Source organism: Beta vulgaris, chromosome 7 (assembly GCF_026745355.1).
Source record: "Beta vulgaris subsp. vulgaris cultivar EL10 chromosome 7, EL10.2, whole genome shotgun sequence".
Classification (NCBI taxonomy): domain Eukaryota; kingdom Viridiplantae; phylum Streptophyta; class Magnoliopsida; order Caryophyllales; family Amaranthaceae; genus Beta; species Beta vulgaris.
Genome location: NC_079208.1, coordinates 56,597,757 through 56,622,108, shown reverse-complemented (window position 1 = coordinate 56,622,108; position 24,352 = coordinate 56,597,757). Strand labels below are relative to the sequence as shown.

Sequence of the window (24,352 nt, the reverse complement as noted above, 5' to 3'; positions counted from 1 at the left end):
AAATTAATTCTTTGTTCTTTCGTCCTTAAATAGAGTGTTCATTTCTTTTGGATACAAGTATTAAAAAGAAATCACGTGGTAGGACTTTAATTGTATTAAATCATAATTAAATATAGAAGTTGATATACTTTTCATGAATTGTTTATTAAGGAGAAAAAATGTGGGTCATATAGGAAAGTGCGTGATATTATTAGAATTAAAAGCAAAATAATCTTTTAATTGGTGGACCCATACCAAATAAAGAAATGGGAAATCTATTTGAGACATACATAAATGAAAAAATGGACACTCTATTTAAGGACGGAGGAATAAGTTTATCATGTTCTATCAAGTTCCATGGGCAATCATGGCAATATAGTTCCAAGATCCCTCTTGTGTGTGTATTGTTAGTACGGGTGGTAATTATTTAAAATTGTACAACATGGCTAGCAATACAAAATATTACATTTAAATGAACGCAATGTATGCTTCAAGTTATAAATAGATGTACAATAGTCATGGTATATTAGCATCATATTGCAAAAAAAGATTTTAGAAATATAAAGGACATTCAAGGTATTTTAAGTGGACACCAAATTTCTAAGAGTTGCTGAAATTTGAGGATGGGCCATGGGCCATGGGCGTATCTACTCCAACAATCTAACCATTTTCTATGCAAGTTTTCTTTATAATTCATGAAGTATCATCATTTCAGTTTTAGTTTTAGCTTGCATTGCTTCAGTGTTATTACTATCAAACTACCAAACAGGGCTCCCTCCACGTAAGGATATCATGGAAAATAACTTTACTATGTGGTTAACTTTGAGGGTTATTAACCTACTTGAAAAAGTAGAAGACAGAATCCTAATACACTATTAATTACCATGAAAGTCGTTAATCATAGAGTGAGGATCACCATCACCCTAGATCAATGTGAGGGGACAAGATGTCTTGAGGTTAGGCACAGACGCACAGTACATGAGTTCAGTTCAGTTAATTTCAGTTCAGTTTCTCTCAGTCCCAAATGAACGGGGCCTAAGCCATTCCTAAAATCCACAAACATCTTGATTCTTGAAACTGAAATTTAGAAGAATTTGGTTCCCAGACAACTCAATAGCCTGCCGAATTTCTATCTGGGATATTTGGATAATGATTATCCAATATTAATGTGCATCTAGGTCTTGTATGTGTTCAAGTAAGGGGCTAACCGGCTAAGGGATAACAAGTTAAGATAAGAGCCACTAAGCTCGAATGAGTGTTTTTCAAGTAAAGAGAGCGCACCCTTTGCACCTCATTTGGCAATCTGAAGAAGATATATACGAGGGTCGTGGATAAGGAACTGATGATGATGATACAACCAAAACAAAGAAGTTCAAGACCAAAATTTATTGCCCAACGAGCCATTAACGAAACTAACTCTATTCAGACATAGCGTACACTAAGAAAAGTACAAACAGAGAAATAGGAGAAGGTACAACATGGTGTAACCATCAAATGCATCAGGCAGTCTTAGCTGGTAATGAAATCACAATCACTGGAGCTATATGCTATACTACTAGTATTTACGCTCTATCATCTAAATGTGCTGCTCGAGTTTTTACATTCGATGATTCGACCCAGATAAAAGATTTAAGACATCCTTCATCGATGGCTGGTCTGACGACCTGCTTCTAGTGCACACTAAAGCAACTTCAAGCACCAAACTTACTTCCTTCCTCAAAGAATCTTGAGGACTAACTTCATTTTCATTGCATATCTCTTCTAAAAGATCTTCTGTTGGCTTGCTTTGTATGCTCTTGGTCACATTTTTTATCCTTCCATTTGTCAAGATTTCTAGGATGATCTTTCCGAAGTTGTAGATGTCCAGGTATAGCTCTTCTTTGATTAATGTGTATTGATCTGGTATAGAATAGAACGAATTTTGTAAGCCACTACAATATAATTCCGATATAGTACACCCTCCATATTTTTTATCAGTTATAACACTTTGAATATCACATTCCCAATGCACAACTTCGGCTATCAATATTTTTAACTATACAGTATTAATAAAAATATACGCAGAGTGACAGAGACCAATCCAATAACATGTACATATAGTTTTAGACAGTCAATATGGGACTATAGGTGTGGAAACTGCAAAAGTTAAAGTATTACGACTAATAAAAAGATGGAGGGAGCATGACAGTACCAAAACAAGCGACAAACGATTATCCTTGAGCAAATATAATGAGGATAAATATGCTACAAGCATCAAGTGACTTGTTGCTATACGAAAGAACGAAATCTACAAGCATACCTGGTTGCATTTTGGACTGTGTCGCTGGGAATGAACCTTTATTGAGCTGCATCAAAAACCGAAAACCAAATTCAGCCAACTGAGGCTCCATGCTTTCCGCAAACACTATGTTGCTCGATCTTAGATCGCCATGAGGAATTGCAGGATAACAATCATGATGAAGGAAGCATAAGCTCTTTGCAATGCCCAAGATTATCCTGTACTTGGAAGCCCAATCCTGCCTTACCAACATCTTCTCGGCCAAACTTCCATTCGGTACATAATCATATAGAAGATACACAAGTTCCTTGTTGTAACAATATCCAAGCAATTTAGTTAGGTTCTTATGCCTTGCATTACCCATTTGAATGATGAGTTCTTCCATAACTTCCATTCTTTGTGGGTCCCACTCAATCTTCTTCACTGAAACTGTTATTCCTGTTGGCAAAGTAACTTTGCAAATTGGAGAGGATACTAAAGGATATGGTGTTATCTCCATGAAATCCGGACTGCTAAAGCTCTTTAATAAATCATTCGCGGTGTAGTTAGGCAACCCATTAAAAGAGATCGTTTTCCATTGCCCTCTCTTTCTCCCTTTGTGGACATAATATACCCCGGAAACAGCAAGCGCTATGAAAACAACAACAGCTGCACAAAGTATCAATACCCACAACAACTCATTTTGGATTTCCTTAGAATTCGGGCAGGGTTTCAAAGGCACACCACATAACTTCGGGTTACCCACAAAAGCACTGCTATCCATCAATCTGAAACTGTTGTATTCTGGAATTGAACCAGATATATCATTAAATGACACATTTAGTAGCAGCAAGCCTGTGGAATGACCTAGTTTTTCAGGGATTTCACCACTAAGGTTATTATGAGATAGGTCTATAATACGAACGCCTTGGCAATCTGTTACAGTCTCAGGCATATTCCCTGACAAATGGTTTGAACTAAGTTCAACTACAGAAAGAGTCTTACAAGATTGGAAAGGAGGAATGTTGCCTGATATGTTACAAGAGGTGGCTGAAAAGTTGCTAAGAACAGGTAAGGACCAAAGTTTTGGTGGAAGTGCATCACCAAGCTCCAAGTTATTGGAGACATTGAAGTACTCAAGCTTAAGAGCATGAGTAATGCTCTCAGGAACTCCACCTGTTAACTTGTTACTTGACAAATCAACATATGAGATATCAGATAGACTGCCAAAGTTCAATGAGATAGGACCTGAGAGTAAATTATCTTCGAAACGAATTCTCACGAGTGATGAACAATTAGAGAGAAAAAGAGGAAGCTCACCAGTAAAAGAGTTAGAAAACAATATAAGCTTGGAAAGCATACCATTAGCACAAAGATTAGGTGGTATGTTTCCACTGAAATTGTTTGTTGAAACATCCACCAAAATCAGGTTTGAGTTGATTCCCAAGCCATTTGGAAGAAACCCAGAGAAAAAATTGTTCCAAATGAGAAGAGTTTCCAACCTAGGAAGATCAGCTATAGCTTTGGGAACAGTGCCACTCAGTTCATTTTCAAAAAGACTAAGCAATGATAGATTCTTCAACTCTGAGAAACTCTCTGGGATTTTCCCAGAAATCTGATTGTCAGAAAGATCCAAACTTTGCAGAGAAATCAGCTTACTGAGCTCTGAAGGAATCACACCAGTAAGCTGGTTTCTGAAAAGAAATAGAGATTCAAGTTTACTCAAATTGCTAAGTCCTTTCGGAATCGAACCCGAAAGATTAGCACCAGCAATATCAAGGTAATGAAGTTCACTCATATTACCAATTTCCCAAGGAATCCCACCTTGGTAAGAATTATAACCAATTTCCATATGAATCAAAGTTTGAAGCTTTCCTAATTCTGGAGGAATTTCACCCCCAAGAAGATTTCCAGCTAAATGTATGAACTCTAAACTCTTAAAATTCCCAAATTCTGAAGGAATAGACCCACTGAAATAACTTCCAGCAAAGTTGACAACTTTCAATAATTCCACCTCAGAAACTTCAGCTGGTAATAACCCAGAAAAACTATTACTAAATGCATCAAGCACAACAAGTTTTTTCAACCTTGAAACCCCATTTGGAAAATTTCCTGAAAAATTGTTCCTGCTAATATCTAAACTCTTCAAATTTGTAAGATTAAAAATTGAAATTGGAAGTTTCCCAGAAAACAAATTATGGCTAAGATTAAGACTAACAAGATCAACAAACACACCAAATTGTTTCCCAGAAAGTTGACCACCCAAACCTTTTTTTGAAAGGTCTAAACCAATGATCATAGTGGAGTTGTTGTTGCAAGAAACACCAGACCAAGAACAAGCTGCAATTTCATCATATGGGTTTTTATTAGAAGGCATAAACCAATCACTTAATGCATTATAATTATCAGTAAACTCAGATTTTAAGCTCATTAATGCATCAGAGATGACATCAGCAGCTTGAGCTTTAGTAATGGAAGCAACAAGAAGAAGGTTTAAACACAACAAGGTTGATGAAATCTCCATTGGGACTTGGAGCATGGAAGAGAGAGAAAGTGTAGAGAGAGAAAGTGAGAGTGAGACCAACTTTGGAGTGAAGTAGTTATATTCTTTTTATTTTTTTTGAAATTTGTTTTAAAAAAAGCAAACAGAAATGGAGAATCATGATATTCATATTGCATGGGAAACAGAGAATAGTAGCAGAAAAAAAGGAGGGAACAAGAGGGGACCAAAGTTGCTTTAATATAATCTTTGATTAATTGAGTGATTAAGCGTAAAGTTGTTTCATTATTCACATCTTTTTTGTTTTTAATCAATAGAGAATCCAATACTAATAGTTTTAAAAGACATAGATATCAATATCTGCTAAGATACTATTAGTCTAATATACATTTTCATCATCAATATCAATGATTAAAAACATAAAGAATTACTAATGTTCATTGTTCTGTCAAAAAGAGAGCTTCCAGAAACTTGACGGCGAAGGTGAAGCTTAGAGTCATAATTTCATGAAGATGCTAATATTATCATGTAGTTTTTTTTTTAGGTATAATCATTAAAATCCTTCTTCAATTATACTACGCCGTCACGACCATTATACGGTGATTAATGTCATACAAAGGTGGCTTCCGCGGGGGTGGCTACAGTCTTGTTGATCGGAAATGCACTGCCAAACAAGTATGAAGTTTGGGACTTTGTTTTCAGCACCTCGCTCACGTCAGTCAGCCCAGCTATACAGGTCAACGCTTGAGAGTAGGAGATATAATACTCCCAAACACAAGTAGGTAGTAAGGTTCGAACTTGTGAACTCCAAATCACAAGCGAGTTTCCCTGAGCTTGCTTTACATACTATATAGTATATACACTTGCTGTCACATAGTAGTATAGTAGTACATGTCAGGGTGTTTTAGGATGGATTCTTCAGTTTTATAAGAAAACGTAGAGGATACACATGCCTAAAAACCGGTGCCTTAGGATAAACAAACAATTTCTTTGCGGAAATTAAGGTAATTGCAATTAGGATAAATTCCAAACCCCAAGCTGGAATGTACTAATTCTTTTAATTATTAGTAGTAGTTTAGAAATGGAAGAATTTGTGAGATTAGTCAAAAAAGAATCAACTGACAAAGAGAAGTGGCAGGGCAAGTAGCATAGGATAGTGATACAAAAGCATCATCTTTTCCCAACTTTAGATTGAGAATTTAGCCGCAGCTTTTGAACAAACATGCACGAATAAATACTTGATTTTACTAAAATTAGTCATCTCAATAAATCATATGGATCATGTTTCAGAGTCTCCTCTCCTATGCTACATTGGTTTCAATATAGATGGCAAATTTTACTCCGATCCGATAACTAAAGTTAAAATTACTTAGAGAACCCACAACTCAACCCCGACTTTTTCGTCATATTACCAAAACTTTAATACTTCCTACGTTTCATTTTACTTGCAGCACAGCTTCTTGACACGTAATATAAGGAGGAGATTAGAGAAGATAAACTGATAGATTAATCAAAATAACTTCAACACCGGTAAATTGAATGAGTTAGGAATTAGTATGTTGCTAAGGCTTAAAATATTGTGATTAATTTGTTCATTTACATTTCTAATATTTTCCTTAAATTGCGTGTCAAGAAGCTATATCTTTTGAGTATAACCTCCAAAATCAACCCAATCTCGACACCTTAACCCGTATCATCAGCTCTGGTGCAAGTCTCATTTGATGCTCTCCTTCCAAAATCTGGTAGTCTACAGTAATATAGTGATCTGCTCGAGCGTCAGAAAGAAAAGAACTGCACACTTTGGTAACAAACGTGGTAATTTGTAGTATCAGATCAGCATCTTCAAAAGAAAAAGAACACAGTAAAGAGATTTTGTATTATATAGATGGTGACAGCACTTTGCTTCTTTTCTAATTAATTTTTAGGGGATAAGATTAGATTACTGCCTTTTTGCAACCTTTAGAATTTTGGATCTATCAATATCCTCAGTTTTTTCATGTTTTTTAATAAAAAATTTTACCATAAACTATTCACAAATCACAATGTAAAATTTAGTTGACTTACCATAATAGGGAGTGAAAACCCGTTTTAAGTTTCATGGCAATCAAACAAAACAGAAAATGTCCAAATAGGTTGCACAAAGATGGATACAGGTACGGGCTCGAATACATACGAGTTCGGATTCAGGTACGGGGAAGGGAAACAACAAGATTTCAAATTTTTATGGGTACGCGTACGACGTACCCATACATGATACATATATATCGTATCGGGTACAAATATGAGGACCTGACCTAGAAAAAGTACACGTGCTATGTTCCAACTATACAAAAGCTGGAGCTTAAATTTAATGCCCTTCAAAAAAACTTACTGTAAAAGGAGGACATCAGAATCATGGCCTTGCATTAATGGACACCTGGATATTTTGTCCAAGTTTAAATACATTGCATTTAAGACATTCACCAAGAAAAAAAAGATCACTTTTGCATGACACTCAATGAAGCATTTGTTGCAACAACCAAGTAATACTCACTAACAATAATGACTTCCAACTTTTTCAATTTTTTTGACAAGTAGAAGAATGCAAATTTAAAGCAGAGATGTCCACAAGAATGCATGTTTTGAACAGAATGCAGCTAAACGCTAAAGTATTTGGTGGTGAGCAAGACATGACCTCACCCCCCAAAATAAAACTACCAAATAGAGTTAAATTGGGGTTTTTTTTTTTTGGTGTTAAATGCAGCAACTTAAATACCAATGTCAAATATAGTCTTACAATCCGAGATTAGAAAATCCTTACAATAACGGAGAAGGGGAAAACTTAAGTTGGTTTGTTTTGGTTGATTCTAGGGTAACTTTAGGTGAGAAAAATGGAGCTCAGCCCACTTCAGAAAGCTCTTACTGTGTGGGTCTATACTTAAAGCTTTATACAGAATCCAATCACAACAAATGAAAAACAGCAAAAAAGCAACAAGTCATTATATTTATTCCCCCAATCTTTGAAGTATGCTCATAATCTCTCAATCCCTCTTGCAAGAGAATAATTGTAAACAGGTGTAGCAATATGTTAGCAGGATAAAGTGAAGCATTAAACCGACAAGTGATTGCAAAACTACAGCAAACATCAAGTTGCTCAGTGATGATGACCAAGACATAATCGTGTAAGTACAAAAGCTACATACTTACATAGGACGTTATGGTTTTGAATGTCATCTAGCTTAAATAGTAGAGTTTTGAGGGATAGTATCTAAGAATTCGGATCATACACATACACAAAAAAAAAAAAAAAAAAAAGAGGAGTAACGTGAAAAGTGTACTCCCCCCTTTTTATATAGATGTTCCATTTTGAATTGTAAATTTTCCGATACACAACTTTGATCATTAATATCCCTAATTATTCATTACTAAAATATATAGAACAATTGATATTTTGAAAATATACGTCAAGACAATCTCAACGACATCTTCCATACTAACATTGGGTCTTGTATATATATGTAAAAATATATGGTCAAAGTAAAGTCTATGAATAGTGCTCAAGTCAAATTGGATCTATATAATACTACCTCGTCTTTTATAGCTTATTAGATGTAACACTTTCTTTTCTTCTCTTTAAGTTAAATTCTTACAGTTATTTTACGCATAGCAAACTATATTAAGACTAAAACCCCGTTCTTTTGCTCTAAACTGGGCTAAACTGAACTGACGTGAGCTGAACTAAATTAACCTGAAAATTAAGTCCAAAATAACAGGGCCTAAGGTGCTGTCATTGAATATCATATATAAGAGCTGTTACAACTAAAGACAGAGGAAGTATCAAGCTATAGCTAAAAGGATGGCACTTTAACTTTTATCAACGGAAAGATCATATAAATAGCAAAAAGCAACCATCTCACCAGTAAAAAAGTACTGGTCTAATTCCACCGTAGAGGTAAACCAAAGAAAAACAAAATCAGCATTTGATTCCAAATACATCAAACGAACAGAGCAAAGAAAATCAAAAGGAGAAAAAAAGCAGAGAAGGAAAAGATAGAAAGGTAATTAGACTATCAGTAAAATTAGAAAGTACATAGAAAACAAGCTATGTTACACAGACTTGCTCTTGTAAAATTCTGACTAATTTATGAATATTTCCATGTTTTTGGTAAAAAAAAAAAAGTGGTGAGGTATCCATACCTGTGTTAGAGTATTGAGGATCCTACACGGGTACTTTAGGTAAATATAAAGAGTCCGAGATTCGGGTACAGAAATTAAGCAAGCCAATAATCACACAAATATAACCTGTCAATCTAGGAAATGAAGAAAACAATAAGAATCACACCTTCAACTGATGGCTTCAATTGTTAGGGTAATTGCATTAGAAAAGATTAAGGGGGATCTTTAGTTTGTTCTGTCTCCATTTGGGTAGCTCGTAGAATGCTCTCTTTGTCATCCCAAACTTTTCCTGGAACTCTTCTTTAGATAAATATGCCTAAAAAACCATGAAGACGGATAAATGAGAATTATGATTTATGCTAGAAACTAAATACTCCCTACATCCCGTTTTAAAAGTCAAACATTGAAAACTTTGACCATAAATAATCACCAATATATAAGAAAAAATATAAACTTCGGAGACCTTAAATTCGTTTCAATTTGAACATTCAAAACAGTAAATGGGAAAGAAAAGAGTGGTATGAATATTTTGCCTACACATAAATGAGGCTTTTTCAAAGATCAATGAATTGATGTAGTTTTGTTTATGATTTAGAACAAAAAAATATGAAATTATTAAGGTTTCATTTTTTAATCTTTTATGAAATTATTTTCAGAAAAACATTAGAATCCTTGATGATCGAGAATTTATGTGACTATTGTAAGTTTACCTCGCGCCTGGTCAAATCTATGTCCGAAACTGGTTCGTCAGAAGTCACCTTTAAGCGTTCATAAGGATAGATTAATGGATTAGCAGTATCATCGTCATTTTCAGGAACCAGTGATGAGTTGAAATTCTCAGCAGATAGGCCCCAGTCCAAATTCTTAGCAATCACAGTTGGGCTGGGAAACGTCCCACCATTTGTTAGCTGTGATCCGGGAAAACTCGATGGAGATGCACTTCTTGGCGTTCCGTTGGAAATTACAGATTTGCTTCTTGAACCACTTCCGGAAAGTTCAGAGGAAATTGCCTTCCATGAATTCCTGGGAGGAGTCTGTATTAAGGACAGAAAATTAGGAGCATAGACTATCTGTAGTTTCAGCTTAAATAAATTTGGCATAATTAAAGCATGATCCTAATGAGACTCTTTAAGCTAATCAATCTGAAAAATGCTTAATTAATTGACAGTGCTAGGTCTTAAATCACTTGCCTCGAACTTCTTTTCTTCCATGAGTAGTGTGAGCTTTCTCTCAAATGAATTTCCATCCATCTGAAAGGGCAAACATAAACTACAATCATCATACGCAACAGAAGTAGATGTGCAGCGTGTACCTTCATCTTAGGAGACTTTATGGTTGCAGTATAACACTAATAATACTTTACACTTTAGTCTATAACATTCATGGCCACTTTGGTAGGTAATAATGAGGGTCATGGTAATGAATTTTAGTGTCATTTTGCAAGGGAAGTTCCATGACGATATCCATGGTAATATTTTCTTCAGAAAATTTCATTATAATCCATTGCTTGAGTGGTGATTAGTATTTATGAAGAAAGTCACATATTTGGGTTAGAGTTCCATTCGTACAGATATATGCGTGAAATGTTAGCATAATTACACTAAAACTCGCTACCATTTCTACCAAATGAGACATCAGTATTAGCAAAGTACAAAAAAAAAGATAGAAATGTATATCTTGAGCTTTGGGTTTAAGATAAGTGAGATGACAACATACTAATACACTAGTACAGTGATTAAAATGGCGTAGTATATCTACTTACATGAGACTTTGAAACATCCCAGTCAAAAAAGCAAGTGAAGAATTCTGGTTCATGTCTCTCTGTAACCATGTATAATGGGGTCTCCAATGGTAGTCCTTGAGCCAAAATGTCTCTCTCCAGATATTTCTGCAATTATTAGTGAATTACTTGAGAAAAAGGGTAAGATGAAAGTAGTAGCAGTGAATTATGCTTCAGCACAGATAAAGGCAAACAACAAAGAATTATGTGTCAGTGTACTGTGCATCCATCTAACAGACACGATTTTAGATCCTAGAGTCAGCCAATCAAGTAATACACACAATATCCAACTTGAAACATTAAGAAATGAGCAGAAAATAAGACCATGTAAATTCATAATGATAATATGTACTCGAGTGATCTCCAAGAAAGCTCAAATTGTTTGTTACATGAGAAGTACTAGAGCAATACACCAAGAAAGCTTAATATGTATGTTTTGAGCAAAATTTAAAGGTTCGGAAACTTCTGAAGTATTTGAATGTATAATTAGTGACATTAAGGAATAATCTAGTTACAAGATACCACATTTGATTCTTAATGTATCTAAGCCTATTCACCTCAGCCTGAATGTCTTGGTCCTTCCCTTCATTAGACACGGTAACATCATGAAGTTGCTTAAAAAAACTCCCTCCAATACAGATATATTCACACAATCTGACTCATCTACTCAAACTTCACAGACATTGACCATAATTTTTCACCAACATCTAAGACATACCAGTCAAGCAGGATCTTGTTGGATTCAATTCAAGTTGTATTTCAAAATATCAAGTTCTGTAGTTTCTTTATACCTAACTAAAGACATAAATGTTCAAATGTCGCTTGGAGACAAAGGGAGTATAATTTACATGAGGTCAATTGATTAGAATATCGGGTAAGTTCTCTTGCAACTAAATGGTATTAGTATATTTTGGTAACGACACTGGTACACTACGTTAGTAAACACCAAAAAGTGTTGTAGTTCTCCGATGCAGCACAGCAAAAATGAGTTTCTTATAGAGGACTAGTGAAAGAGGATAATAAGAATACAGAAGAATCGGAATATAAAGTAGTAATATTACCAGGCCACAATGCAATGCTTGTAGCTTTGACTGAATAGCTGACTGGGAGCCAATCCAAACATAGATTTCAGTATAACAGTCTAGAACAAAGACATCCTCGGTGGTCAGATCATCTTGTGTGTAGCTAAAAATCTCTTTCACCTGTGACCAATCCAAACAATAGGTTTATTACATTTCCATTGTGGTTTCTTATCCCCTTCAACTAGACAATTAAGAAGTTATTCACTAAGACAATGATTCATCAAAATTCTTAGAACAAATGTGTTGGCATTTTTTGGATAAAAGACGTCCTATGGGCTATGAATATAGATACAACAGTAAATTGATAATCTTGCTGACATAAGAACCCACCTTAAAATCATCTGCATGGGAAATTCAATCAAGTTGATGTAGTATCATTATCCACCATGAAGCAAAAAGTCAACCATAACTTGGATTAGTCTGCATTATAACCAAGAAACTTGATTTTTTCACAAAGGAAAATATATAATAGATAGGCAACAATTACCTTCAGAACAATTGCACACAAATAGATGTGGATCTTCTACATGCTTTTTGATTTCCTTTTCCCTTGGATACTCTGCTTTCCCACCAAGGGCAGTCCAGAATTCATCAGGTTCACCACCTTCTCTCAAGGATTTAGGTTGCCACGCTGGCTGCATATAAAGCATTAATAGTCTGTCAGTGAAATTCTAGATGTAAACTAAATTACTAATCAGAAGTATAAAAACTGTTATAATATGATTACAAAACAGGGTCATGTTTTTGTGAGTAATCAGTTAATACCATTGGTACCACATCCAGAACACGGGAGTGAGAATAAATATGTTACATGTGGGGAGTTTCTGGAGGCCTCAAATGAATTGGTTCAATGTAAAAAGGCTCTAGCGTGAAAGTGCAGAGCATGCTTCATATTCAACACATCCTCTGTCCCTCATTGAACATGCAAGCATATATATTAGAAGTTTTTTGACGAACCCTACTAACTTTCAGGGGGGACTCTTAATTTAAAGAGAAGCTATCCAGGAATCTTATATAATCGAAGAGAGATATTACTGCTCCTACCTCATCGAGTTTAGTCTACCTGGATCAAAGTCACATTCAATCCTCTACTCCGCAATTCTATCCCTTCTCCATAATTAGCCGACATTTCTAACATGATACAATAGTTACACTCACAGAAAAGTAATAGACCCATTATGTGACTCTGAGCTGTGAGCCTGTGATGACCACAAAATTACAAAAGAATTTTGTTTTTCAAGCATAAACAACAAAGACGAGAAGATAATGCAAAAAACAGAAGCAGAATTTGTAATCTGCATACATTAACAAGTTCCAACATCTTATCAAGAAGGTCTTGGTCTCTGCTCGAAGTTGTACTTCCAATCCAGGAGAAAATGGTTGCTTCAGTTTGCAAGATATAACAATATGCAGAGTTCAAGGAACCTGCAGCCTAGATAAAAGATGAACAACAATGAGAGACGAGCAAAAGTAGTGACATTACTCTTTATATTACACAACACACATATGATAAGATGTGCACACAGCCACTTGGTCTCTTAAGCCAAAGTCTAAAACACAAAAGAACGGACAGGATAACACTCCCATTTATAAAACTATAAATTCTGTAACCGCCATACTTCTTGGACTTGGGACATCGTATCGCATCATTTGTAAATGGTAGCTCTGACAAGTTCCACGTTGAACAACCTGCACTTTATATAGCAACCTCAGACAGAGGTCTGAGTTGTACTTCTATCTACCCTCATAACAACACAAGTAAATACAATTCCCGGCACAGAAACAGAAAGTTCAGGGTTTGCAAGTTATCTATCCTTACCATGTTAACTTGAACGGCTTGCATATTTTGTGGACTTGATCCTTGAATACGAAAAAGTATTGTGCCTCTGACATCATAAGCATAGTCTGCAAAGCCTTTCTCAGACATGGAATCTATGTATCTCGTGGATGTACCTCCCTGTTTGAAAGCCAGAACAACAAAAGAATAAGAATTTGGAATTTGAGTGAAAGGAAAGACAGCCATAAGAGCACAAACCTTCACAACAATTAGTCTCTGGGTGACCCAGAAAAACTGATCTGGCTCCTTACCTTCAAAGATTTGTGCCTGAAACAGATCATACAAGCCAAAAGGAAGAGGAAAAGTAAATGAGTTTGAAGACAATATTCCAATACAATGGTGCAAAAAAGATCTGTTCCACCAAATCCCTTTTTCATGCAAGACAAACAAATAAGAATGAGCATGCTATATGAACAATGGTCAATACCAATTATAGTGTTGAATATCAGGCCTAAGATTTTTCGCAGCAACAATAACCACTTTGAATCAGCACACTGACCAGAATTTCAAGTAGCCGACATTAGGTATACATATGCGTATACAATTAATGGCCAGAAAACTTCAGAAGCAGGAGTATGTTGACTACTTCACTTTAATGATAAGAAATGAGCTATTGATAAAACCATGCAGTTAGCATCAATTAGAAGTATTAGTTTTCACATCTTTCATAGACCAGGATGCAGAATCCTAGGCTTCAAGAGTAAAACGCTATAAACAAGCAACAAAAAAGAGCACAGGAAAACACACAAGAGATCTCACCAAAACAGGAGCTCCTTTTGAGACAATAGCCATATCAATCATATGGGAAATTGCATCACTTCTATCTTCCTGCAACAGAAAATGAAGATGATAATTATCTCAGTAAACTGGAGTATAAAACTTACAGACACGGACGATTTTCTTCTTCTGCATTACTCGAATAAGTTAAAAAAAATAAACAAAGATATATTAAGAACTTCCACAGAGACTTGGTCTTGAATACTAGCTCCACGTAGATGCTAATATGGGAGTTCCCTAAGGTGGATTCCAATAGTTGCATATTCAACAGCATTACAAACAGAACAATCAACATATAGATAGTGTTTGGTTGGTGCGGAAAAATATTTTCTAGGAGAAGTAGTATTCGCGTTTTCCTTTTTTTAGTTATAAAGGGTGGAAAATTGTTTTCCCATGTGGTGGAAAATAGTTCTCTCAAGGGTGGAAAACAATTTCCTTGTTAAATAAAAGGATTCCATATTTTGCTCCCTATTCGTTACCTTCCTCTTCCTTCCTCCCAACTATCTTCTGCCTTCTGTATCCATTCTTCCTTTTTCATGCAAGGAGCCAAATAATTGAAAACTAAGTGTTATCTTTTAGAAAACATTTTATCATGGAAAATCAAGAATGTTTCTCGTCCAACCAAAAAAAGTCCAAGAGAACTAAAACATATTGATATGGTCCAGTACAGAAGCCTAAAAAAGGACGAAAACATATAGACTACTCTCAACACTCTTACCTCGATGCTTTCAAGGCCAAGCCATGCGTACAATATGCTTTCATCCCTTTGACTACCTGGATACTTATACTTCACGATGTAACAATTACCACTGAATAGCTTTATATGTCCCTCAGAAGGCACAATAGACAATTGATTACCATCTACTCCCCAAATCTGAATCATCAAAATCACTCGAGATAAGAATACTTGATCTACGGAAAGAGCCAAAAAAATCAAGACATAAAGATTTCAATACTTCAAGCTTTCCCCTGCAATTAATTAATGGCTGGCAATGTTCTTCTGGAAGCTCCGTCACATCATAACCTTGTTGCTTGAATATTGCTGAAAAGTAATTAAAGCAAATGGATCATCAGCACATATTGAATCATGGTTTCTTCTTTGAGTCATTTCATTGACATGTACCTGCTACTTTCCCTTTGCCTTCTTCATAAAGTTTGGGATTATCTGTTGGGGGCCAGCCAGCAAAGTATGACTTATATTTCGGAGTTTCTGACCCTTCTGTCAGGACAGTTACAAGGGTCCTAGTTGACCTGCCTTGGGATCTGAGGAAATCCTGGATATGATCAGGAAGACAATGACAGGTATCTGGAATCAACAGGAATATTTGCAAATGCAACAGAATACACGACTTTATTATCTGTATGTCAGAACTCAGAAGACTACACAAATCTTCAGAATTCCACAATTAATCAAAACTCAAAAGTCTGGCAAAAAAGATTTTGATGTACATGGGAAGATCAAGAACCAACTGATAGTTTGTCCGATTAAGTGATTCCAGTAGCAGCCAGAACTCTTGATGTAAACATTAGTTGGAGGCTTGAGCTAATACAAAAAAATATACTTGCAAGAGATGTAATTGAAAATGACACACGTGAAAGGGCACTTTTACTGAGATGCAAGCACAAAGTGAGGCAGAAAGAAAAAAAATTCTTACTTCTGTTGCAGTTACTGATATCTTACGTTCTGTCATCGAGGTACACCTTCCCATCCAAACATACACCTCTGCATCACAATCCAACATGTAGCATTTTTCTCTAGCTAGCATTTCCCTAGCAAGTGAATCGGTCACAGTTTCGCATAATTTCCCATGGGTATTTATCCTGTTGACACAAGAACCTTAAAATAATTAACTTTCACATTCAGGAACCAGCCAGGAAATAACGAAAACCAAGTACAGTGGAGACGAGAGACACACTGATCTTCAGGTAAAAAAAAAAGCATTTGGCTGTAATTTCTTGCAGTATCAGATAACCTTCTTTGGAATTTATGTATAACACAATAGTGCAACAACAGAAAAAGCTACTGAGAGAAACATACAAATTTAAACAATAAAGTTTAATTCACTTGGACTTGCAGAACAACTTACCAAAATAACTTCACAAAAGGAACATCATGTTGCTTCTTGAAAAAAGAAGATGTGTCACGAGGAATAGGTGCATAACCTCCAAATAAGCTCCAAAATTCCCCTGCATCTGAATCACCAACAAATTTCCCATCCTCTGAAAGATGGGGGGGATTTAAAAAAAAATACACAAAACAAAAAACACCTCAAAAGACTACATCAAGGATTTAAACAAACCCCCATGCACGAAAGCATCCATAAACGTTTGCTATGACTATTTACTTAAAGCTAAATCATGAGGGGGGAAATAGTACGGAGATCATGAAGGACAAAAACCAGGCCACAGGAAGTACCTATTGTAGCCACCTGACATTTCCCACCATGCTTTTCTTCCTTGATATACTTGATGACCTCCAAAGCCTTAGCTCTCTCTTGTATACTAGAGTTGTGACCGCTAAAGAGATATATTTTCGATTCTGTGTCTAGAATGAAAACATCATCATGGTTCAAAGAGGACCGTATAAACGGCACCTGAACCATAAGTGTCACCAAGTCACAACATATCATAACCAGGATAAAAGGGGAAAATACAAACATATACAAGTAACAGAATTTATTTAAAATTTCCCTCCTAGCCAAAACAACAACAAAAGTTAAGGAAGAAGCTAATTATAATTGAAAAAACTATTAGGAGCTAGGTAGTCAAGTGAGCAGTAGCATAATCACTAAAAAATTATAGGACTTCCTTCTTGGAAGAGACAGCCCATAGAAATCGATTGAAACTTGATATGTAGACAATCGATAGGATTAATACACATCATTGAGATCCAACTATAAACCATTGAAAATTACTGAGAGCTACAGAGCTAATGAGCAGTTACGCGATCACTAAGGAACAATAGAGCTTCCTTTGTCAAAGAGGCAATTTGAAAATGATTAGAAAGTTAGACAATCTCAACAACCAATTAAGCTAATTACCACCTTTGGGATAATCGTAGAAACATTACTAGATACTAGGGAGTGAAGTGAGCAGTATCATAATTGATACAAGAATGACAGGACTTTCTTCTTTGAAGAGGCAAGCCAATAGAAATTGATCGAAGCTCAAACAGCATCAACAATCAATTGAACTAATAAGTAAAGGTCACCAATGAGATCATAGTTCTGATGATAGCAAACCGGATTATGTTTATACAAACATGGTAGTGTGTTATTAATCTAATACATGTTCTTGGTCATTCGATAAGTTTGTGCTTGGAAACTTCTTGGATAAAATATGTTCAAGGAACTCACTCTCGCTCATTTGTGTTACGTTGATAAGATGCCCAAAAGTGGTGACAGATGAGCTGGTTAATCACAAGAACTTAAAAGCAAGCAGTGTAGATGCATTTGCTCACCGGAATTATGCTTGGAGAAAATTTCCATGCTATGTTGTTCACAGTAAGCATGAAGAGACTTTTCTCTAAATTCATAATCTTTTAAAATGATTCCATAAATTTTGGATGTTCTGAAGAAGAAAAACAAACTTTGAAGTTGATTACCGTCAATTGAAGATCTATTCTAAGCTTCGGTGCATATAGTTTACTCTCCAAATATAATATTATCCATAATATATCTAAGTAATAAGGAAACATTCCATTAAAATAAAGAAAGATATTATAACCTGATAAAATTCTTGTGCTGCTAACTGCTAAGCTTTGTGATTCAAGATTCCAAGCCTCAAAAGTCTTAAAAGTTAAAACACCAAAAAAATTTAAAAGGATGTCATAATTTCAGAAAGCCTTTCTCTTTTCTATTAAAATGTTTCAGGAAATATAGGTTAAAATAACGACTACCAAGTTTATTTTAGTATGGAAAAAATCCAAATCAGTTCAGGCAAGTTAAGAGAAAGGCAAAGTCATTCACAGGAGTTCAGGTAATTTCAGATGAGGGAAATTCTAGTAGACTAGAGACATATGTCTGATGAGAAAAACATTAGACAATTGATATCATGCATATTAGACAAAGATCTCACTAGACACACGAAGCATACATACTTTTTCTAGTCTCACAAAATCCCATGTTAATCTTTATTTATTTCCTTTGACTTAAAACTTATTTTGGCTTTCTGCTTATGTTAAATAGCAATGTAAGTCCCAAAATATTCACCAGAAAACAACTAGATTTTTTCAGGCCCAATTTTATCTTTCATGAAATGACCCTATAATGCGTCAACGTATGATAAAGGTTATCAGACACAACTCAACCCCTCCCCCATCTGTCCCTGATAATGATTGTCTTGAGTGCACTTACAATAACGACCCATTGAGTTTAATCTATTCATAGTCAATCCAAGCAACATGTATGCTTCAGTCACCATTTTTCTGTCAGCTTCGAGCTTTACTTATTCAGGAAGTTTTACCTCTTTAACTGAAATGGCATGTTCACCCTTGCATGCTAACAAGCTGATATGGTATGTGCCTCTGTCTGACCTCTCCGGTCCCGATGTATATGCTCCTTCACATGGAATGATACAAGGTTTGAAGTATGACAAAAACTTTGCTGACTCTTGACCTTGCTTTTCCTGGTATTGCACAGTGCAAGATCCTAAGGCCATGTCTAATTCAAGCGCTTTATCTGAGACCATCAGTGAATCCACCTGCATGAGAACTATGTTAGTCTTGATTGCCAAGTATATGTTCCTTGAGAGATCATTTGAAGTTGAACGACATTGGGTGTGCTAACATTTTTAAGGCCAGACAGAAAATGGAAGAAAGACCCCAAACCTGACTCGCATCCTTTCCAAGCCAGTAATGTACATCATGTGCAAGCATTCCATCTTTCAGCAATATCGTCTGTGCAAGTGACAGATCTTAAAATCAGAGAAACTCAAACTGCAAGTCTGCAACTATCAAAACCTGAAGCTATATTTTCAGTGCTCATAACGAGTCATAAGAGTGAAACATATACACCTAAATGATTCTGCTTGTTTATATCATTAAATGGAAAAGTAGGTAAAATAACAGTTACCACGAAGCAATTATGTTTTACATTAAGTTTCAGATATCAATCAATAACGAGAACTTACATTTAAAATCAGATATGCACTCGCTGAAAAAAAATTCCCATGAGATGACTTTGGTACAGGAACCAAACCAAGATTCTCAACACACCAGATCTCTAGACCGCTAAACACAGTCAAGGGCATCAAAAATGGAACACAGCCACACAGGTATTTTGGAATAGCTCAAGTGTACAGCATAGTGAACTATACTAAAAGTTTCACTTTGTCACCTGGCCATATTTAAGCACCAATATGGCAATATGACTTAATCCTTCAACACATTAAGCATGGAGAGCCGCCCAAAAGTCCAGTTATTTAAGAACTGGAAAGCTCATGGATCTATAAACTAAAATAATTTAACACAAGGCCAAGGACTTTAGCGAATTACCCTTTTTGCTAGATACCTTATATCTTGTTTGAGGCCCGATTCTCATGTTAGAACCCCACATTCTAATACCAACTTCCCAAGCACCAAGAAACCCAGCCTAAGAGCCTAAAGGTGGAGTGAAAGTTTATAATTATAAAATACAAAAGGGAAATTCAGGAGGCAAAACTACCATATACTGTGATTGATGCAGACTATAATCAATATGCATGTTAAGTTGATATAATCAAGTAAATAAAAGGATACATTTTCGTTCCAGCACCAAGAAAAGCAGCATCTACATCTTTTGCAAAAAGAGACATTATGTGTTTAAAGACCAGAATCTCCAACCACCATGATCCCGATACTTGAATCTTCATCGCAGAAAGTCATCATTATTAACAGTATGGTAAGAATAAATAAGCTCATTCATTCTTGCGGAAAACACTTTAACAGCGAGCAGAAATTGGTGCTGATGTACGTGGCAAGTTGGCAACTATTTGCTTACGGAAGTTACAATGAAAGAATGTAACAAATAACGAAATTGTCATTAAGTACAATGGAGCATGATATTGGAAACAACAAGAAGCACCAAAACACATTAGATTAACTAGATCAAGCTACCACATAAACCAATGCTTTAAACAAGAAACCAATAACTAAAAGTCTTCATAAAGTTACGATCAGCATTACAAGAAAACACCTATTACAATCATGACGCTCATGACAATTAAATTATATGGATACTTGAAATTCCTTTTTCTACACAGAGACAGAATAAGTAAAATTCCTATTCTACATCCAAATCCTTGTACTTAAATGACCATTAGAAACTAGCGCATGCAAAACAAGTGCTCGCAATAGATTGATCTGTTCTTTGGAACAGCAAGCAAAACCATTTGGAAAGACGGTCACTACAACTGCACTGCAGTCACAAACAGATGACTATTATAAGCTTAAAAATATAAACCCACAAGTAAACCATCATCAAGATTTCCCACAACAATCTTTGATTTAGTTATATTCATCATGCGTTCTAAATGAGTAAATTTTAACCTTATCTACTACCAACTAACAAGATTTTTATGTTCTATAACATGGGGAAACAAAACAAATCTTACCGTACCAACTAACAAGATTTTTATGTTCTATAACATGGGAAAACAAAACAAATCTTACCAATAATACAAATTTCTACCAACATCTTCACATTGTAAACAGCATATAGCTTCCTCCCCATACACCATAAATCTTATCACCAACATATAATATCATGGTACAAATGCTAATTCAGACAATCAACTCGTCATACATTTATACAGATCTCATATGATTCATATCATATCACCCTAAGTATAGTCATATTTCCTTAGCTACCTGTGGTATGAATATATGATCCCCATCATAAATCTATTGAAGCCTGCCAATTGTGCTAGAACATAAAAGGCTAGAATCATTTATGGAAGGATTTCTATTATCAAAAACAACCATTTATAATAGCTAAGGCTATGTTCTCTTCATATAGCTAACAAGCCAATGTTCCATGAAGGACCAAACATATTGACATCGATTGTCATTTTACTAGAGAATCAGAAAAGGTCCTAGAGGGGTGAATTCAACTCACATACTTGTCCACATCTTCTCAATTGGTTGATATCTTCACCAAAGTTCTACCTTATCACCACTTCAGCCATCAAATATCCAAGCTAGGCATACTTTCACCCATGCCCAGCTTGCAGGGGGGTTGACCACCTACTTAATCTTCAATTTCGGACCTCTGCCCAACATTATTCCAAGAGTCATGACCCACTCAACAACAAGGTAACTGGCTAGGCAAAATAGCTATATCCATGTATCTTTTCTTAAAAATTGTGATAACAATCTTGCTCGGTGAGCAATACAGTTAGTAGTTGCTACGTTCATCATTGACTAAATAGTAAATACTGTAATCTATAATAGATTAGCTCTTATGATTTGCTCATTTAGTCAGATAACAATTAGTACATATAGATAAACCTTGTAATAGATTGGACCATCTAGTTCATTTCCTCTGTAAAACTTTCTCGCTCCAAAAAGTCAAAAAAAGAAAATCTCTCTGAATTTGGCCAATAACAATGACAGAAAATCCTTTCTATCCTTCTTGATCCCTCAAATATTGACACTTCAAAAAAGAATGTTTCCCTCAATCTCCCTCCCCTTCCCTCCAAATCCCCTCATCCATAAACATTGTAAACGATTAGTGATATCAATTATGCAAATAGCACAATTCTTTTTCCTAATACATGAGACTATAAAAGTTAATTACAGAACCAAGAATTATCTGGTTTGAGGCAATAATTCGATTGAAATGGTAAAGAATCACAAGTAATTGTACAATGTAAAGGTTAGTTGAGCTTGCAAGAGAACGCACCGCCATAAGCAAATTATATTTCCTCCCTCAGTTCGATTACCTTTCGCAACAACCTTTCCTCTAGGTGACTAAACCCAACATAATCCAATTCATAGACATTATCAATTTATCATAAAGTATATACATTTAACACAATATGATTCTGCAAGCAAAAGTACCACATCATAAAGATTTATTCTAAAGAAAGCGACAGAGCACATACAATTAAACTCACTGAAATCAGCTGAAACAAACTATAGTCTATAATCACTAAGCACACTCAAATCAACACAAAGTAACCAAATGAGGATTCTAAGATAAACATTTGGTTCTCAACAATTACTAAAATAATCAGGCTAAACATCAATAAAAAAAACTATCATAGTATAAACGCAAACACACAGAAGAAAAATCACACAAACATTAACTAAATTTGCATTTCTAAGTAAACCCCATAACTTAAAAACAAAACCCATAACAAAAAAACTTACTAATTATGGTATAAAAGTGTAGATTATCAGGGTTTCTTCACCAAGTCCTTCAAAAATGAGCCTAAAATACTCCAATTTTAGTGAGAAATTGGGTTTTTCAAACCCTTTAAAGAGAACATCATAGAGCAAAATGAGGAAAAAGGGTAGGCAACAAACAGTGCAAATTTGAGAATTGACCAGTTTTTTCTTTCGCATAAAATAATATATGGAGTGTAGTGAAAGAAAGATAGTGAAAGGAGAATATAACAAAAATTAGTCGTAATAGCAATGATAATTCAACCGAAAGAAAGAGAAACAAAGGCCAATTTAATCCCATGCTACTATAATTTTCTGTTGGTGAATTGGTCAATAGTGATTCCACAGCTAAATTTGGGCCCCAAGTTACTAAAAAGCTCTTCTTTGTTAATGAAAAACATTAGGGAGAGAAAGATTCATGCCCCGCCAATTTTCATACTTTAAGAGAGAACTTCTTTGATGTTTGCTTCCAAATTATATACTTCACTAAAGTAGAGCTGCAGAGCCCTGCCCACTCATTGTGTAGCATGGCTATTATTGTTTCTAAGTATCCTTTACAAATTTTGGCTCGAGCTCAACACGAGTATAATGGACGCGACTTATCACTTAGGGTGCGTTCTCTTTAACTTATTTGCCCTGAATTTATTAGACCTGATCTGAATTGAATTTATTGAACCTGAACTGAACTTATTGGAACTTATTAAACCTGATTGGACATGATTCAAGTTATTGGACCTGATTGAACCTGATTGGAACTTATTGGAACTTATTGACCTTATTGAAACTTATTATACATTATTGGCCCTGATTGAAACTTATCAAACCTGATTGAAACTTATTAGACCTTATTGGACCTGATTGAAACTTATTTGACCTTATTAGACAAAAAAAATTGACCATTAATAATATAATTATTACCCCTAACGTAAAAACTACCCCTCAAAATTTATTATGAAGTAATAATTATTAAAATTCGTCCTTTAAAAAAATAATTATTATTAATTATATCTTATGATAATTAATTTAACAAAAAAAATTACTATTTATATATTTGCCTATACATAACTTTGACCATTAATATATCTAATACTCTTGTTTTGATTTCATAAAGCACTAGTGGAAAATCAAAAATTGATTAATATTTATTGCTAACAAGTTAAAATTGACACATATGAAAAACTCTCACCCCACTTTCATTTATGTGAAGGTAATAAAATGCATTAACTCCTTATCTCCCACTCTACATTTATATCTTTCATTGTTATTAGTAACGAAAATATGTTATCTCTAGTTATTTAAAGACGGATTGCAAAATATTGTAATTATAATGATTATTATTGTTAACCTTAATTATTTGACCATGATTATAATATTATTTAATAATAATATAATCACCTAATAGTAATATGAAAAATCAAATAATAGACAATAATACAAGTATAATACTATACATTGTGGTACTTTAATAAAAATTTCTAATAATAACATAATCAACTAATAGCTAGTAATATGAATAATAAACTAATAGACAATAATACAAATATTTAATAAAGTGGAAGTATTGGGTCAGACCGTCTGACCCAATACTTTCCGTTGGACGGGCTGAGCAAGCGCAAGGAA

General features: G+C 34.9%; 2 protein-coding genes across 15 annotated transcripts; both read right to left on the bottom strand.

The window, feature by feature from the left end:
• Positions 1–1,346: 1,346 nt before the first annotated feature.
• Positions 1,347–4,760, bottom strand: LOC104899969 (leucine-rich repeat receptor-like protein kinase TDR). Its single transcript, XM_010687272.4, has 2 exons — positions 2,279–4,760; positions 1,347–1,878 (listed from the first exon to the last, which is right to left on the bottom strand). Exons 1-2 carry the CDS (start codon positions 4,758–4,760, stop codon positions 1,577–1,579), a joined length of 2,784 nt encoding a protein of 927 aa, XP_010685574.2. The 3' UTR covers positions 1,347–1,576.
• Positions 4,468–23,130, bottom strand: LOC104899968 (villin-1). 14 transcript variants are annotated; one of them, XR_007276627.2, is made up of 24 exons: positions 22,718–23,130; positions 20,105–20,211; positions 19,498–19,597; positions 19,196–19,264; positions 18,832–19,068; positions 16,784–16,961; positions 16,455–16,587; positions 16,023–16,188; positions 15,491–15,641; positions 15,324–15,409; positions 15,086–15,241; positions 14,350–14,418; positions 13,789–13,857; positions 13,573–13,710; positions 13,057–13,185; positions 12,241–12,388; positions 12,084–12,094; positions 11,733–11,873; positions 10,654–10,779; positions 10,082–10,141; positions 9,602–9,925; positions 9,058–9,207; positions 7,108–7,152; positions 6,243–6,576 (listed from the first exon to the last, which is right to left on the bottom strand). XR_007276627.2 is itself a non-coding variant. In XM_057396231.1 (23 exons), the coding sequence occupies exons 2-22, from the start codon at positions 20,158–20,160 to the stop codon at positions 9,094–9,096; spliced, it is 2,661 nt and encodes an 886-aa protein (XP_057252214.1). In that variant the 5' UTR covers positions 20,161–20,211; positions 22,718–23,130; the 3' UTR covers positions 4,468–4,576; positions 9,058–9,093. The 14 variants fall into 14 exon arrangements, 11 of the variants coding, with proteins under 11 accessions (XP_057252214.1, XP_019106524.1, XP_019106523.1 ...); XR_002040513.3 differs by having other exon boundaries at positions 6,243–6,534; XR_007276628.2 differs by having other exon boundaries at positions 6,243–6,501.
• Positions 23,131–24,352: the final 1,222 nt, after the last annotated feature.

Coding starts and splice junctions, on each gene's coding strand:
- LOC104899969 (XM_010687272.4), bottom strand. CDS start 4,760: ATGGAGATTTCATCAACCTTGTTGTGTTTAAACCTTCTTCTTGTTGCT. Junction 1,879..2,278: donor ACAGTCCAAAATGCAACCAG/GTATGCTTGTAG, acceptor ATTCTATACCAG/ATCAATACACATTAATCAAA.
- LOC104899968 (XM_057396231.1), bottom strand. CDS start 20,160: ATGTCTCTTTTTGCAAAAGATGTAGATGCTGCTTTTCTTGGTGCTGGA. Junction 15,410..15,490: donor AGGCAAAGGGAAAGTAGCAG/GTACATGTCAAT, acceptor ATTACTTTTCAG/CAATATTCAAGCAACAAGGT. Junction 13,711..13,788: donor AGAGACTAATTGTTGTGAAG/GTTTGTGCTCTT, acceptor GCTTTCAAACAG/GGAGGTACATCCACGAGATA.